The sequence below is a fragment of the Micropterus dolomieu genome, linkage group LG18, assembly GCF_021292245.1.
Source record: "Micropterus dolomieu isolate WLL.071019.BEF.003 ecotype Adirondacks linkage group LG18, ASM2129224v1, whole genome shotgun sequence".
NCBI classification, from domain to species: Eukaryota; Metazoa; Chordata; class Actinopteri; order Centrarchiformes; family Centrarchidae; genus Micropterus; species Micropterus dolomieu.
The window spans coordinates 10,834,512-10,850,652 of NC_060167.1; the positions used below are offsets into that span (position 1 = coordinate 10,834,512).

Here is a 16,141-nt window from a genome sequence, read left to right on the forward strand (position 1 = left end):
GAGGCATCAGCATAATATAAAATAATAATGTCAAAGGGGGCATTTTTCTGTGGAACAAGAACTTTTCCCTCTGATACAAAAGTAGGTTAAGTGATGACACTTGTGTACTTTTATTTAAGTAGGATTTTGAATTCAGGACTTTGACTTGGAGTAGAGTATTTTACCTTTTGACATCAGTCCTTTCACTTACGTAAGTTTCTGAATACTTTCCCACCGCTGGGCGTGACGTCAGGTTGCGCAATGACCAGGAATGCGTTGAGCTACAAAAAAAAAAAAAAGTGTGGATAGAGACAGCAGCAGAGAGAGGGGTGGAGTGAAGTTTCATATACCCCTTCTCATCCTCTTTTTAAGCGTCCTACTCGGGTTCCTATTCCCCGAGCCCCGCCTCGGACCAGCAGCACACCTGGACCACCAAGCGGCAGCAGCAGGTGAGGGCGAGGAGGACCCTGAGTGTCAAACGCGGCGTGTGAAGAAGACACAGACTGGGCGGAGGAGGTGGAGGCTCAGACTCTAAAAAGTGAGTTTCTGTGGTTTTAAAGTCTCTTGACAACCTTCGAACTGAGCTCAGATTGAGACGCTCTTGTGTAGGCTTACTGTTTGCTTCCACGGGGCGGAAAAGCTCACGAAGTTTGTCATTTTACCTCACTGATTTTGGATTTCGTCCACGGCTCGAGACTTGGCTGTACGGACACGCGCACTAAAACAGAAACTTCCCCGTGTATTAGCAACGATCTTGAGGCTTTTACGGCGACCTGCAAAACGATGCACAGGCGCAAATTAAACCAAGGCCTGTGTCAGAATTAACAGATCACGTCCCTACATTGGACAACACTGTGCCAAACTTATATTTTTAACCCTCCTATAGCACTATTGCGATTGAGTTTCCTAAATGTGTGCATACATGTTTCGACAGCTTTTTAGATGAATTTTAGTGTCCTTTTGCTTTTGGGTGTAAGATTTTGCTGCTGTCTGGCTTTACAGAAATAAACAGGCAGCATGGGTGAGGCACCAGTCAGAGAGGACGGTGCAGTGACACGATCAGCAGAGGTAACTCTCATTAATGTCTTTGCCTGTGTGCATACGTTTGTGTGTGTGTGTGTGTGTGTGTTTGTTTTGCCTCAACTCTTTTCTTTATTGTGAAGTATGTGGGCTCATTTCCTGTGGATGACCACTGTTTGGATGACCAGATAGAGCAACTGCACACTCAGCTGAAGTCCCTTAAAGTAAGTCCTCAGCTGTCTTGAGGTTGCTCAAAATGATCAGCACCCCAAAAAGCTTATACCTGTTTAATGGAGCATACAATGCCTAAAAAGTTTGTTGTCTTCAATCAGACATGCAAAAGGAGGATGCCTGTGTCTATAAAATTTTCCATCAAAGGTGTGAAAATATATAATGAGGATGAAACCGTAAGTATGGTGGTTTATCTCTGATGAAAATATTCTGCACATACATAACGATTAAAGTTGAAGATGTAGTTTTAGTCACAGTGGCATCACGGGTTCTTATGTCTGCAGACGCTCCTGATGGCTCATGCCCTACGTAGAGTCTCTCTGTCCACTGCCCGGCCCATCGATGGCCAGTTTGCCTTCGTCTCACACAACCCAGGCAGCACTGATGCCCAACTGTACTGCCATGTCTTTCAAGCTAGGCATGCCAGAGCGGTAAGAAATGACCAGTGGCATTGTTCTTTTATTACAACAAAGGAAAATAGGGCTACTATTATTTACGGTTACTGCTCTGATGACAAAAAGATGACGTACACAATTTTTAGCCCAAATCTTGAACATGGCTATGAAATATCTGTGATTTTGACATTACAGTCCTATTTGTGATGCATCAAAAGGGGCGAATGTGTAATGTATTTTAAAGAGACCTGCGGGTTGGTGTATGAGGAGGGGCTGACAGTTTAAAAATACTGTGACCAAGTCCTTCATAGTTGCACCTAGTTGAACTTTTGCATGTCATTATTTATCACAATCTTCCGAAGCACTTAAAAAAAGTTGCAGTGGCTGTTGCGACAACATAAGTGAAAACACTTGTCTGGGTGCACCATGGGTGTGTGGGTGTATGTCACAATAAACTACAATTTACACAAGAGAGAAACCAGCATTAGACGACCCACTTTTGTCCTGGACAGTGACTTGCTGGTAAATATAATAACTGATCTCATAGTAATGACAGAGACTGAAGTCCTTTCTAGATTCTTACCTCAAACTTAACCAAACTCTTATCTAACTCCAACCATATCTAGTCTTAAATTAACCATTTAACTTCATAAAATGTATACTCAAAACCAACCTTGCTGTGTAACCATAAGACATTTTGAGTCAGCCCATCTGAGTTTGTGGTGAGGCTTGTTCCGAAATAGAGAGAAAAGGATTACTATAACAACAATATATTACCTCTTCACTACACATTACTGTTGGATGTCTGCTGCTTGAATTTGTTAGGGAGCATTTTGACAGCCTAACTATATTTATGTCAATTACGGGTAACTTTAAAATGGACTACAGAAATGTCAAATAAGACTGCTTTGTAACTTAAGAATGTGGTTTACCAAATAACACTATCGAACAGTAAAGACCTAAAGTGTTAGTGCATTGCTCAAAGATTTATTCCATTTGAGTGTAACTGTTCAGTTTTCGGTGTCCACTTTCTCGCCTGCAGGCACAGTTCCTGAACCTGCTACTTTGCCGCTGTTTCCAGCTGTATTACTTGGAGAAGCACCCAGAGGAGGCCCAGAAAGACTCTGTTGACTCAATGCCTCGTCGCAACCCCTCCCTACTCAATCACGGCTTCCCTCTCAGTGTTAGTGCCCTGGTGTCGTTCAGAAGAGCCCCTTTTCAAGGATTGTTGCTAGGGACTAAGGTTTGCACATTAATGTCTTATATTCTCTCTTACGCTATGTTATTACTTCAATGCCAGTGTTTCCCTTCTAGTTTGCAACTTAATCTACCTGTATTCAAACATTTTGTTTCTCATACCCATCTATTGAAGAATCACAAGTCTGTTGATGACCCGCACAGCAGCCCAGATGAACTCTTCCCCACCTCCTCCCCCTCCCTGGTGCGCAAGAAAGTCATCCGGAGTAAAGGACTGCGCTCTGGGGCTTACCGCTCCTTCACTTTCACACCAGTCAAACAGCGCAGTGTTCAGGAAGAACTGAGTGTGTCAAAAGGTGGGCGAGGTGTTCACAGAGCGCTTTCGAGAGTTAAAGAGTTGATTAGGTAACACAAACCCCTCAGTGTTGGGTGATGGGCAGTCATTCACGGTCTGTTGTGGTATCAGAAGGGAGTTCTTGTAATTTTATACTACTTAATTAGGTGATGGATAATAGTCTTTTCTCACGTGGGTCATAGTGTAGATACATTTTCTTAAAGCACCTTACAGATGTTCATTTGACACATTGAAATAATGGGTTATTTCATCACCACTTTCCTTAGTTCATCATAGTCCTGTTATGTTTAAACCAAACATTTTCTTCACCAAGTTGGGATTATGGTTCCCCATGCAAACACGGCTGGTGGAGTAATTTTGGCTTCTTGACCTTTTTAGACCGTAAACATCTCCAAATTCACAATGATTTTTCTTCTTATATGTAAAACAGTAAACGACCAAGACAAGATGGTATTAAGGAGATCCCGCACCCCAAGCTTGGCCGAAACCGAAGAAGCATTGGCTCAAGCTGTCTGGTGTTGGGCTGGCATCGCAACGTGAGTGTCACTCGTGCATTTAACATATCTCATGGACCGTATATGCCTTCTCTGGTGCTTATTTGTTCTCGAGTATGGTTTTCTAAAGGTGTGTCTTCTGTATTTTAGTGACAGCAGCTACTCCCTGCTTGCAGACGATGTTTTGGGATCTTACCTCCTGTGCCCACATCCTAAAAAGCCTGAATGTGGCTCTCTCATCATTCGCTTGCCCTCTGGCCTGATCACCCACGTCATAGAAAACACTTGTAAAGGGAAATTCCTGCTGAAGGTAATTGTTTTGTCAAGGCAGATTGAATCTTATCAGTGTTTCCCACCCAGGTATATTAATGGCCGCCAAAGTATATTTGGCAACCCGTTTTAGCATTTTGCAGAGAAATGCAAAGAGACACAGATACTTCTGTGCAACCCTAATTGTGATTTTACAGTAATTTTTTCTGTTTATTTGGTTTATCTTTGTGGCAGAAATGCAAGACTGAATTCAGTTCCATACCAGAACTGATTGAATACTACACTGAGACTCAAGATGAGCTGCCATGTCTGCTGAGCTGGGCCAGGGTGAACCACTGTTATGAGTGGGAGGAGAAAACCAGCAAGCAGGCTGTAAATCCACACAGGAGCAGGAAGAAAGCCAAAAGTAAAAAGGAATGGGTTTAAAACCTGGGCACTGGAACTTGTGGCAGCCTCTGAGGATCCAAAATAAGTGACACCTTTTTTTTCTTCTTGTGCACATATCTTACTTTTAAATCACATTTGGTGTTGTGGGGAGCCTTAACAAACGGTATAACACAATGTACCTATTAAAAGTGCTGCCACTTATGTATATAGTATGCACATCAAGTGGTAATTTCATCACAGGGTACTTATTTGTCAGAGGTGTCATATTTTGTGCTTGCTGCTTCTAATGTTTGTGTATATATATATATAATTTTTTATTTTTTTTTTAAATATATTTTTATTTGTGCCTATAAGGCATCAGTCGAGTTGATTAGTGTTTTTAAGACATGAAACTAACCACCTGAAACTATGGAGTGGACCTGAACACAAAGCGACAACTGTTCTTATTATTCTTGCATTGTAAAGATGTTGAACAAATATATTGGATCAGATTTTATTGTTTAATTGAATTTTTATCTTGCTTACACGTTACTCTTTGTGTTTTTAAGACATTAGACCTGGATGTTTTCAAGTTGTCTATGTTTAAAAGTGTTTGTGGAACTGGTCATTTGAACTGGTAATGTTGTGTGCAGTTTAATATACGTTGCGTGCTGATTTAATCAGTGGTAAGAAATTCGATCTGCTCTGTGATTTTGGACATAAGATTGTCCGTGATCTTGTTTTCAGGTCCAAAAGTAGTTTGTATCATCTTTTCCACATCAGGCAAGCAAACATTTTCATCTTGTACACCCGTTTGAGATTAAATCACAGGTGTGTTTTGTTTTCTTGGAAAAATATTGTTTTACATCATTTGTGACTCTGTAAAGCACAACACCAACTGTAGATTTAGTATAGAGAAAGATACTACTTTGAGGCTGTGAATTATCAGGCAATTTACAGTACAGTAGTCTCTAAATCCCATTTAGTTTATTAGGTACACCTGGCTAAAACTGATGCTTTCTAAAACAACAGTCCAGCAATAACATACCTTCAGAAAAGAAAATATCAAACAGTGTAACAAATGTTTAAAAAATGGTTTTTCATGGCACTATTGATAAAATATACACTGACAAGGACACACCAGGCTAAGTTGATATGACAAAATGACTTTATTAACAAAGTGTAATGTTAAAGAGTGGCAGTCAGGATTTGGATTTTAAAAACTACTCTCCTCATTTTTAATATTAAGTTAGCTAGAAATGGAAGGAAGATGCTAGACAGAGCGATGGATGGAGACACCACATTATCATGAAGGCACTGCATTTTTCTTTTTTGCTAAAAAAATTAAATAAATAAAGGAAACATAGTATATACACAAATATAAAACTAGATTGTGTAGTTAAATGTAAAGATGTAAAATATTTAGTTCTATTGCACTTAACTGTTAGCCTGCTAACTTCGACCCATAGCTTCTGTTGGCACTGACAGCTTCGACCTCACTGGCTCCTCATCAAAATGGCCGCCGGTCTGGGTCCGTTTCATCCACCAACGGTTTGTTTATGGTTGCTAAGCAACTTCAAAACTCCGTGGGAAGAGGACCAGAATGGCAGGGGACCTGTAACTGTACCTGACGCGGACACTCACTACCGTGTCTGGAAGTACTTACACCTCACCTCAGCGTGTTATTTTTTATTTTTTTTGAAATCTTTTAGTATTCCTCTAGTCGTCACATTTTCCTCAGTAGACTTCAGCAGGCATGAACTGTTAGCAGAGCTTGTCTTCTGACTGTCTGACGTTAGCATGTTAGGTAACGTTAATAAGGATCCTGCTGCAGCTCTGCTCTGTATTCATGTATTTATAAAGCAGAATTGATTTCTATGTGTTAACTACTGCACAAGCCAACTGCTGTGGACTGAATGCTGAGACATGGGGTCAGAGTCAGTGAAAGTGGTGGTCAGGTGCAGGCCCCTGAATGACAGGGAAAAAGCGCTTTGTTCTAAGATGGTGCTGTTCATGGACCTGCACCGCTGTCAGTGTTTCATAGAAAAGCCCGGAGCAGCGGATGAGCCACCCAAGCAGTTCACCTTTGATGGGACCTACTTCATTGATCAAACCACTGAACAGATGTACAACGAGATTGCATATCCTTTAGTTGAGGTATGGTAACACAAGGTAGCTACATTTGTCACATTACTGCTTTATACTAGTCACAAAGCAAACGTTATAAATATTTTAACATATACAGAAATTAACTATTTTGTTTGGTGCAATGCTGAGGATGAATTTAAGAGTCTCACTGCTTAAGGGAAGAAGCTGCTCTGACATCTGGTGGTGCAACAACAGATACATATGTATCTTTTGCTAGATGGCAGCAGGGTGAACATGATGTGGTTGAGGTGGGTACAATGACAATGACAACCTGAGTGTTTTTAATCACCTGCTGCATAGCCCTCCAGTCCTGGGCTGTGCATGGGATGTGCATGCTCCGGGAACACATTTTGATTCTGTTTTTTGTTGAGTATTTGCAGTCTAGAGATCCAGGCATTATTAAAATAGCACGCTGGTCACTGGACACCCCCAGTCCAACAGTAGGCTATATCTTATTGCGAATTACTTCAGACCTCATTATTTACTTAACAGTCTGCTGTCAGTCACTACAAAGGTCAGCAGGGTGTTGATTCTTTTAAAGAAACCTCATGCAAAAGGTTACTTACACCACATTCTTACTTTTAATTCAGGGTGTCACTGAGGGATACAATGGCACAGTCTTTGCCTATGGACAAACTGGAAGTGGGAAGTCTTTCACCATGCAGGGAGTGTCAGAGCCTGCAGCCCAGAAGGGGGTTATTCCCCGAGCCTTTGAGCACATCTTTGAGAGTATTCAGGTAGGTTTGGCAACTGTTGATAATGGTGCAACAAACACATGTTATGAATTTATAGATTTAAAAAAGTATAAATGTCTCTCCCATTCCAGTGTATAGCTATAACATTGTTCTGTTGGGACAATAGCCTGCATGCTTCAGTCTTGTGGCTCTAGTTCAGGCTTGTCTAAGCTTTGTGTGCTCAGGGAGAATAATTTTACATATGTGTTTATGTGCGCAAGCTAGTGTGCAGAAAATACAAAATTCCTCGTGAGGGCCTCCTACTTGGAGATTTACAATGAAGACATCAGAGACCTTTTGGGAAATGACACCAAACAGAGATTGGAGGTAAGTCTCTTGAGGCACTGTTGTTTCAATAAACAAATCTGGCTATACACTGTAACTTTTTTATTATTGTTGTGTGATAAGTACAGTTATTATGAAACCTGTTTCTCAGACTAATCCCTGACAGTAAACACTGTGCTTATATTATGTGCACAATACTGTACAAGTTGCCATGGTGACTTAAAAGCACAGTAGTTACATGATTCCTTGAAGGTGAAGGTGTTTGAACAAGGTGACAGTTTTTGATTGTGTGTTTGTGTGGTTGGTGAATGCTTAGCTGAAAGAGCATCCAGAGCATGGGGTGTATGTGCGGGACCTCTCCATGCACACTGTGCACAGTGTTGGGGAGTGTGAGAAAATCATAGAGCAAGGGTGGAGGAACCGGGCAGTGGGCTATACACTGATGAACAAAGACTCCTCCCGCTCGCACTCCATCTTCACTATTCATTTGGAGATCTGCAACACAGGTGAACTGCTTCTGCTCCAACTTTCCACTGAATTTATATTTCCCTGAATTCCTTGATCATAAATGTGTTGCTTTAAAGACAATGTTAAATTAATTATATGTGAAATTTTGCCAAGTTAGCTCGCATGTTTGTGAACAAAATACCGCCTGATGGCTGCATTGAATCATGCTTTATTAGCCACTTTGGGTAGAGAAATTGCCTTCTCTTTTCTACTTGCATGGATTTTTCCATGCATGATTTTAAATGTTGGTGCAAAAAGGCATACACAGAATAAGAAAAAACACAGCTAACAATATAATAGTCACATCAGATCTTTTTATATATAGAGCACATTCAAAAACAAATGTTGACTATAAATATAATAAAAACATGAGAATCAGTAAGTATGGCTAAAAGTATAAAAAACACAATATGCATATTGTTCAGAGATCTAATGAACAATGAAAACAGCGTGACAAGCTCTCTCTGCATTAAGACAACCAAAAGTCTCAATTCAGACATGGCTATCAAGACCTAGAAATGTAAGGTACATGCCAACATTTTCAGTATTTCAGGGTGTTTTTTTTCTAAATGAAACACACAGATACAAACTTTAAAGTTGTATCTTTTCTACATTGTCTTTCTCAGATGCAGCTGGACAAGACCGTCTACGAGCTGGTAAGCTCAACCTTGTTGACTTGGCAGGAAGTGAGCGTCAGTCTAAAACCGGTGCTACTGGTGAGCGACTCCGTGAGGCCACCAAGATCAACCTGTCCCTCTCAGCCCTGGGTAACGTCATCTCTGCCCTGGTGGATGGACGCTCCAAATACATCCCCTACCGGGACTCCAAGCTGACCAGACTGCTGCAGGACTCTCTGGGAGGAAACACGCGCACCTTGATGATTGCCTGTCTATCCCCTGCAGACAACAACTATGAGGAAAGCTTGAGCACACTGCGCTATGCCAACCGGGCCAAGAGCATCCAGAACAAGCCTCGTATCAATGAGGACCCAAAGGATGCTCTGCTCCGAGAGTATCAGGAGGAGATCAAGAATTTGCGGGCCCTTATCTCAGACCAGCTAGGCACTGCTAACCTTGCGTGTGAGTAATATATATTGTGACTAGCCTTTTAATATAAATATATTTCTTTTTTAACATTGCCAAATGATTTAAATGCAGATATTGAGAGATGTTTCATTTGCTTCTTTGTCAAATGTATGGTGGTAATGATTTATTACCAGTCTTGCTCAAAAGAAACTTTTTGTCCTTTTGTTTATCATGCAGCTCTGCTGGCTGGTCAGTTGTCTGAGGTATCCCCTGCTGTTGATTCAAGGCCACAGTCCAGCACCACAGAAACAGAGAAGGAGAAGATTAAAGAGGCAACTACACACCGATGTATCACTTCACATCTCTGCATGCATTGTATAAGAACCAGGTGATTTATTGTTCTGTATTCTCCTCTCTCCACAGGAGTACGAAGAGAGGCTGGCCAAGTTGCAGGCTGAGTACAACGCAGAGCAGGAATCCAAGGCAAAGCTGCAGGAGGACATAGCTGCCCTGCGTTCCTCCTATGAATCCAAGCTGTCAAATCTGGAGAAGGCTAGAGCCAGCAGGGGGAGCTCTGTATCAAAGAATGGTAACAACAAATGCCCTCAACAGAGAACCATGTTACTAGTTTATGAATTAGTTTAGGAACTTCTAATATTATATCAAAAAGCACTAGTTAATGAACACTAATGACAAAGTCTGCACATAAACTTAACATTAACAATGCTCTAGACTGCTTTGTTTATCAGGAGTTCTTGTTATTGTGTCCACTCCCTGTGTACTGACTGACTGTGTACTGCTTTGAATTGTCTTGCTTACTAGTATCAGCGAGCTCAAACTGTATGACACAAGTCGCTGAGGAAGAACTCTGCCACAACACTGATCCCATGTGCCACAGTCAAACTGGAGACACTTCCCTGACCGAGGTAGTGTTCGCTAGCCCCATCCTCCATTAAGACTAATCATTCAAAACATGTCATAGTTCCAAAATTAGGTATTATTATTTATTTTTATTTAACCAGCATATTGACAGTGCACAGTTACAAATACGAACACCAAGCACACACACAACAACAAAGAACAATTAACAAGACCCTTACAATTCATAAACAAACGACATTAGACCACTTAAAAGTACAGTTTATACGTAGCGTAAGTTTAAAGGATTTAGTTATTATAAAAGCAGTGACAACAATTTATAGCATCGACTTTCAAGTCTTTCACGCAGTGTTTAAATTCACTAAAAGAAATCAGATTTCGCAACTGCAAATCAGTCTGAAATGTGTTCCAGGTGGATGGGGCAGCATAATTAAAGGCCTTCTTACCGAGCTCTGTAAGGACCGTAGGTACAGATAACAAATAGAAGTTACTGGAGCGCAAATTATAGGAACTGATGTTGCGTGACAATTGCAAAGATAACAGGGGAGCATATCCAGCATAGACCTCTAAGTAAAAGTAAGACAAAGTGTGTCCCTGCTCGCTGATAATGAGGACCTGTTTGTCATTTTGTACTAGGTACAATGGTGTGTTGATGCTTTACATCCAGTCACAAATCTCTGTGCACTATGGTAGGCAGTGTCCAACAAAGATAAACATCAGCCAAGCACATTTCTATAGAGCAGTTCATCGTAATCGAGTGCAGTGAGAAAGGGTGCAGCAACCAAACTCATCCTGGTTTTCCAAGAAAAACAGGCTTTGTTTCTAAAATAAAATCCTATTTTTAGTTTGAGCTTATCAATGTATGATTTAAAAGAGAGATGATCATCAATTAATTTACCCAAATATTTGTACAATTGGACTTGTTTGATCTGCTCACCATGTATAGTAAAAATACTTAGAAGTAAGAAGTAATAAATAGTAAGAAGACGGTCCAGAGACTTCTTAGATTTTGAAAAAAGCATAATCTAAGTTTTCTCAACATTCAAAACTAGTTTAAGCTGATACAGTTGTACCCGAACAAGGTTAAATGCAGATTGTAAAGAAGAAAATACTTGATGTAAAGTAGCAGCCTTACAATAAATAATGGTATCATCAGTATAAAAATGGAAATGAGCCTGTGGGATGTCTTGACCCAAGATATTAATATGAATAGAAAATAAAATTAGACCAAAGACAGATCCTTGCGGTACACCACTCGATACATTCAGTGTTGCAGATTTGAGATCGTCAGAATAAACACACTGAGTTCTGTCTGCCAAATAGTTGGAATGAAAAGCGAGGAATCACCTCCCTTTAAAAGAGGGAGAACATAGGCCGATTTCCAAATTATTGGAATCTCATTGTTGACCAGGGTGAGGTTAAAAATGATTGAAATTGGTTTAGCAATAAAATCAGCAGCTATTCGCAAAAAAATAAGGCTCTAGACTATCAGGACCAGGAGATTTACTGGGGTCCAAAGCAATGAGAGCTGTTTGCACATCTGCAACAGAGAAAGGCGTTAGGCAAATGGTCTCTTTACTCGCCACAGATTTCAGGGGCAGTCCTGAAGAATTTAAGCAGTTTGTCACGGTTGCATTGCTTGCAAGGAGGGGACACTCAAACAAGGAACCAGCTTCCACAAAGTACTGATTAAAACACTCCAACATTGCAGACTTTTCTGATATGACGGCTTTCTCATTGATAATACATGGAGGTAATTCATTATGATAATTTAAAGTACCAACCAATAACAGTGCCCTCCAGAATTTCCGGGGATTGTTTAGGTTTTCTGTGGTAGCTGCTAGATAAAATTCTGATTTTGCCTTTTTAATAAAAAAGGTGCAGCGATTGCGCAGCTGTCAAAAAACTGAGCCAGTCTGAATCTGTCCCAGATTGCCTGGCTTTAGCCCAGACTTGGTTTCACTGCCGAAGAAGATTAGCCAGCTCCGGGGTAAACCATGCGTTATCCCGCCCCTTTACTCTTAACCTCTGGAAGGGAGCATGCTTGTCAACATAAAAATATTTCTAAGCTAGCTCCACATTGTCAATAAGTGCAATTCTGTCCCAGTCAAAGCAAGACAAATCATGCAAAAATGCTTGCTCACAGAAGTGCTTCAAATTTCGTTTAAAGATTATTCTAAGTTTAGTCTTAGGGAGTTTTGTATTTCTTACTGCTGCAGTGACACAGTGATAACTTAAATCGTTAGCAAACACACCTACATGTGAATATTTATGAGGTGTGTTCGTCAAAAACCGGTCAATAAGAGTAGATTATTTAGGATTTTTGGTATTAGGTCTAGTGGGACTATTTATTATCTGTGTAAGATTTAAACCATTACAGTGATTTTTAAAATCATCTGACACAGAGGATAACCAGTCCCAATTTAAATCTCCAACTAAAACAATGTCACTGCAGACTAGTTCATTTAAAAATTCCGTCATATTTGGTAAGGCATCAGCAACAGCCAATAACAGTAATATGCTGACCTTTGGCTATTTCAAGGTTTAATGCTAAGATCTCAAATTGTTGTGGTGTTAAATTTAGTCTATTTAAGTGAATAAAACTGAGAACTGGATTTAAAATTTTCAGGAGTACTAAGACTGTTAATGTTAGGAGGATTAGGATGTACATTTACTGAGATTAACAGTAAAATAAGAACAAGGCACTGCCTTTTTTGAGATGTACATCAAGAGTCATTATAGGCATATAGGTATCTACAACTTCAGAAAACAAATGTTTGAAAGGATTGCTGGCATAAAAATGGAACTATGGATTATTAGATGCTTATTGGGTATTATTTCCTCATGTTGGTGAGTCAGCCTGCTGTACCTTGTGCAGCAGTAAGCGTCCAAAAAGGCCCAAGCAGAGACGAGCGCATACACTCACCTGACATCCCTCCTGCAGGGCCTCTGGACCAGAAACACGTCTTTGAAAGGTTTGTGGGCGCACATTTCACATACATAACCAACCATCAGTACTGCACGCACTTTATGATAAAGGTTTTCTTTTTTCATCATGTCTTGCCATTGCCAACATTGTGCACAGGATGTGGAGCATGTCGTCATAATGGTCTGACACGTGGTCTTGTTAACACAACAATTGAAGAATGATACATGCCAGATTTTTTTATGCTCACAGAGTAAATATATTGGCCAGTATTATTGAGGATATATATCAGTATTTGTGTCTATGTTGGCCAGTAAGTAACAAGAAATTGCAGTACAGAAATACCGAACAAGGTTTGAGGTTATTTATTTATTTATTTTAATTTTAAGTTGAAATGAAAAACTATTTTAATTTATTGACACTAGTATTCTATAATATTTATATTTTTAAGTTCTAAAATTCACACTTTATATAAAATGTTATGAGAATGCAAATATGCTGACAAAGAAATATTTGCCTATTAAAGCATTATTTATATTGTCCTAATTGAAACTATTTATGATTACCTAATTAGTATAGCAGGTTATGCTTAATATAATCATGCCCATTTTGATGGGGCATTAGACAGCTCAAGTGCCTGTTGTTGTCATATTGTTTAAATAGTTTGTGATTATTCTACTTCATCTCCATGCCGCATTCCTATTCATCCATCTCTCCCCAGACTGCAGCAGCTGGAACAGGAGGTGGTAGGAGGAGAGCAGGCCAAGAACAAAGAGTTACAGCAGAGACACCGGCAGAGGAAGAACCTCGCAGACCAGAGAAAAGTCCATCTTATCCACGCTCTGTCAGAGAACAGCGAGGAGAGTGAAAACGTACTCTTGAACGTCTACAACTCCATCCAGGAAGAGGTCCATGCCAAAAGCCAAATGCTGGTCAAAGTCCAGGGCAAGGTGGGTCACAGCAGCAGTAGGACACATGTAAAAGGTTCCATGGGACATACAATAGGTTGAGAGCAATGTTCAAAAATGGCTAGTGACATAAAAGGAATATATGTTCTGGGTGTTTTGCTGTCGAGCGTTATTTTGGTGATTCTGAAATGTTCAAATATATGTTGTCTTTCAGTTTCATAGGAAACATGCTGTTAGTCCTCATGGATCGACACAATAATGACTATATGTATACTCAAAATTCTCGGTGAAACATATTTACTTCTACTTTCATTAGGCTTTAAAGTAAAATAATTGACTTCTTTTGGAGGTTAAACTGTAATTTGTTTGCTCATCAAAACCTCAATATGGTGCATATTCATCAACTGAGTTCACGGTGTGCAGTAGAAAATACCACATACAGTAAATTAGGGTTTACTCAGTGTCAAAAATCTTACAAGGTTAGCACTAAATGACGCTGGGTAATGTGAAATCAAAATTGCATAGTGTCTCTGAGCTTTCAGTGCTGAATTATATACACTGCCACTCAACCGTTAAACCACATCCAACTGTTGTGACAGCTGAAAGCGGCCAAACTGGAAATCCGTGACCTGCAGGCGGAGTTCGAGGTGGAAAGGAATGACTACTTAGCAACAATCCGGCGGCTGGAGAGGGAGGGCCAGTTACTGCACTGCCTGCTGGAGCGCATGGTGCCGCTGGTGCGCCGTGACTGCAACTACAGTAACCTGGACCGCTTGAAGAAAGAAGCTGTCTGGGACGAGGACAGCGTCACTTGGAGCCTGCCGGATGTGATGGTGCAGAAAACAACACTGCCTTCAGGTACAACATGTGAAGAAAGCATGTAGAAAATGGAAAGTAAAAGGCCATCAGTTTTTAGTGACAATATAGCTTGTGTGGCTCCATATGTGGTTTGTGGATTCTTTCCCTTTAAATATTATCTCGCTTTTGTTTCTCTCATAGCAGTGGCTCCAAAACTTTCAGCTCGCAGAGGTTCAGCTGCTGATAATGGAGAGCCATTCATGGTGTGTTTATGTTCCATGCATCATATTTTAATCTGACACACTGTCACAAAGTCTTACCCCTGTCTGTTTTTAGCAGGTGGAGGAGGACAGGTACAAAGAAATGCTGGATCGTAGTGATAGTGAGAACATCGCCAGCAGCTACTTCAAGTCAAAGAGAGCAAGCCAACTGCTGGGACGTGAGGCTACCAAGGGACATGGTAAAGACCAGGACCTACACACTGCTGCTCTGACCACATTTACATTTATTCATTTAGCTGACACTTTATCCAAAGCGACTTACAATTGCTATACATGTCAGAGGTCGCACGTCTCTGGAGCAGTTAAGTGTCTTGCTTTGGTTTTACCCATCTGATAGCGCTCTTCTCCTACAGCAATCCACTCGCCTCCCCTGGTTAACGGGGCAGCCCACCTCACTGTGAGTGGTTCCACCATGAACCTGCCTCTTAGCTCAGACTCTGTCCTGCCACGCCCTTTCCGTCTGGAGTCGTTGGGTGTCCCAGTGTCCAATGGTAAGGTGAAACGCAAAAAAAGCAAACCTCACATCCACAGTGAGGGGATTTGAAAAGACTGAATTCTCATGCTCTACATACTTAACACATTCCTCTACATACTTAACACATTCCTCTGTCATCTGATTTTGTACACTTTGATCGATCACATACAGTATATAGTAAATTGTTATGTATTGAATTTCTGGTAACCACTACAGTGTAAACAAACACTTTTTGTGGACATTACGAGTCCAGTCATGTTTTAGATTACATTTTGAATGTCTACAATGTCTACCTATAGTATGATACTACCCTTTAATTTTTGCACTGTACCTAAAAACTGGTGATTCATGCTCTTTGAGACTTAAAAGTCCAATCCACTATAATATTTAACTTCTAAGGTATTTTACTGATTTGTAAACCAAACTTTTAACCTGTTCCTTATACAACATAGCTCTAGTTAGTTTTTAGTTTTTATATAATCTATGGCTAATTTTATTTACTTTACAAAAAAGTCCTTTAAATTTGGCTTGTTTAGTGTTTTATGAATGGTAATAAGCAATAAGATCTCAGACCAGTCAGAAGTGTCATAGCAATGGGCGGCTGTCACAAATGTGTTGAGGGGCTGTTGTCAAGGCAGCAGTGTTGACAGGTAGTAGATGGGTATCTCATGTCACATATGACCTGGGGTCAGCATTGTGGAGTTTGGTCTGACGTTACTTAAGCTTAATAAAGATGAGAGAACCCTTCATTTATGCTTGAGAATCTGTGAATATTATTATTAGTTATTTTGAATCCAGTATAAAAATGTTGCATAGAATTATTTTAATAACAAATGATCTAAAATAATCCTATGATCCTTTCAGTTTT

At 40.2% G+C, this 16,141-nt stretch overlaps 2 protein-coding genes across 9 annotated transcripts; both read left to right on the plus strand.

Moving 5' to 3' along the window:
• The first annotated feature begins 309 nt into the window (after positions 1–309).
• sh2d5 (SH2 domain containing 5) lies at positions 310–5,162 on the plus strand. Its single transcript, XM_046029549.1, has 10 exons — positions 310–517; positions 982–1,047; positions 1,143–1,223; positions 1,332–1,406; positions 1,515–1,661; positions 2,668–2,868; positions 2,998–3,178; positions 3,608–3,713; positions 3,822–3,981; positions 4,176–5,162. Exons 2-10 carry the CDS (start codon positions 997–999, stop codon positions 4,365–4,367), a joined length of 1,194 nt encoding a protein of 397 aa, XP_045885505.1. The 5' UTR covers positions 310–517; positions 982–996; the 3' UTR covers positions 4,368–5,162.
• A 749-nt stretch (positions 5,163–5,911) lies between these two features.
• On the plus strand, positions 5,912–16,022 carry kif17 (kinesin family member 17). 8 transcript variants are annotated; one of them, XM_046029406.1, is made up of 14 exons: positions 5,912–6,464; positions 7,046–7,192; positions 7,415–7,516; positions 7,791–7,980; positions 8,608–9,060; positions 9,244–9,338; positions 9,430–9,595; positions 9,829–9,935; positions 12,736–12,860; positions 13,533–13,761; positions 14,319–14,577; positions 14,719–14,780; positions 14,854–14,977; positions 15,152–16,022. In XM_046029406.1, exons 1-14 carry the CDS (start codon positions 6,234–6,236, stop codon positions 15,340–15,342), a joined length of 2,481 nt encoding a protein of 826 aa, XP_045885362.1. In that variant the 5' UTR covers positions 5,912–6,233; the 3' UTR covers positions 15,343–16,022. The 8 variants fall into 8 exon arrangements, 7 of the variants coding, with proteins under 7 accessions (XP_045885362.1, XP_045885363.1, XP_045885364.1 ...); XM_046029407.1 differs by having other exon boundaries at positions 14,857–14,977; XM_046029408.1 differs by having other exon boundaries at positions 14,722–14,780.
• Positions 16,023–16,141: the final 119 nt, after the last annotated feature.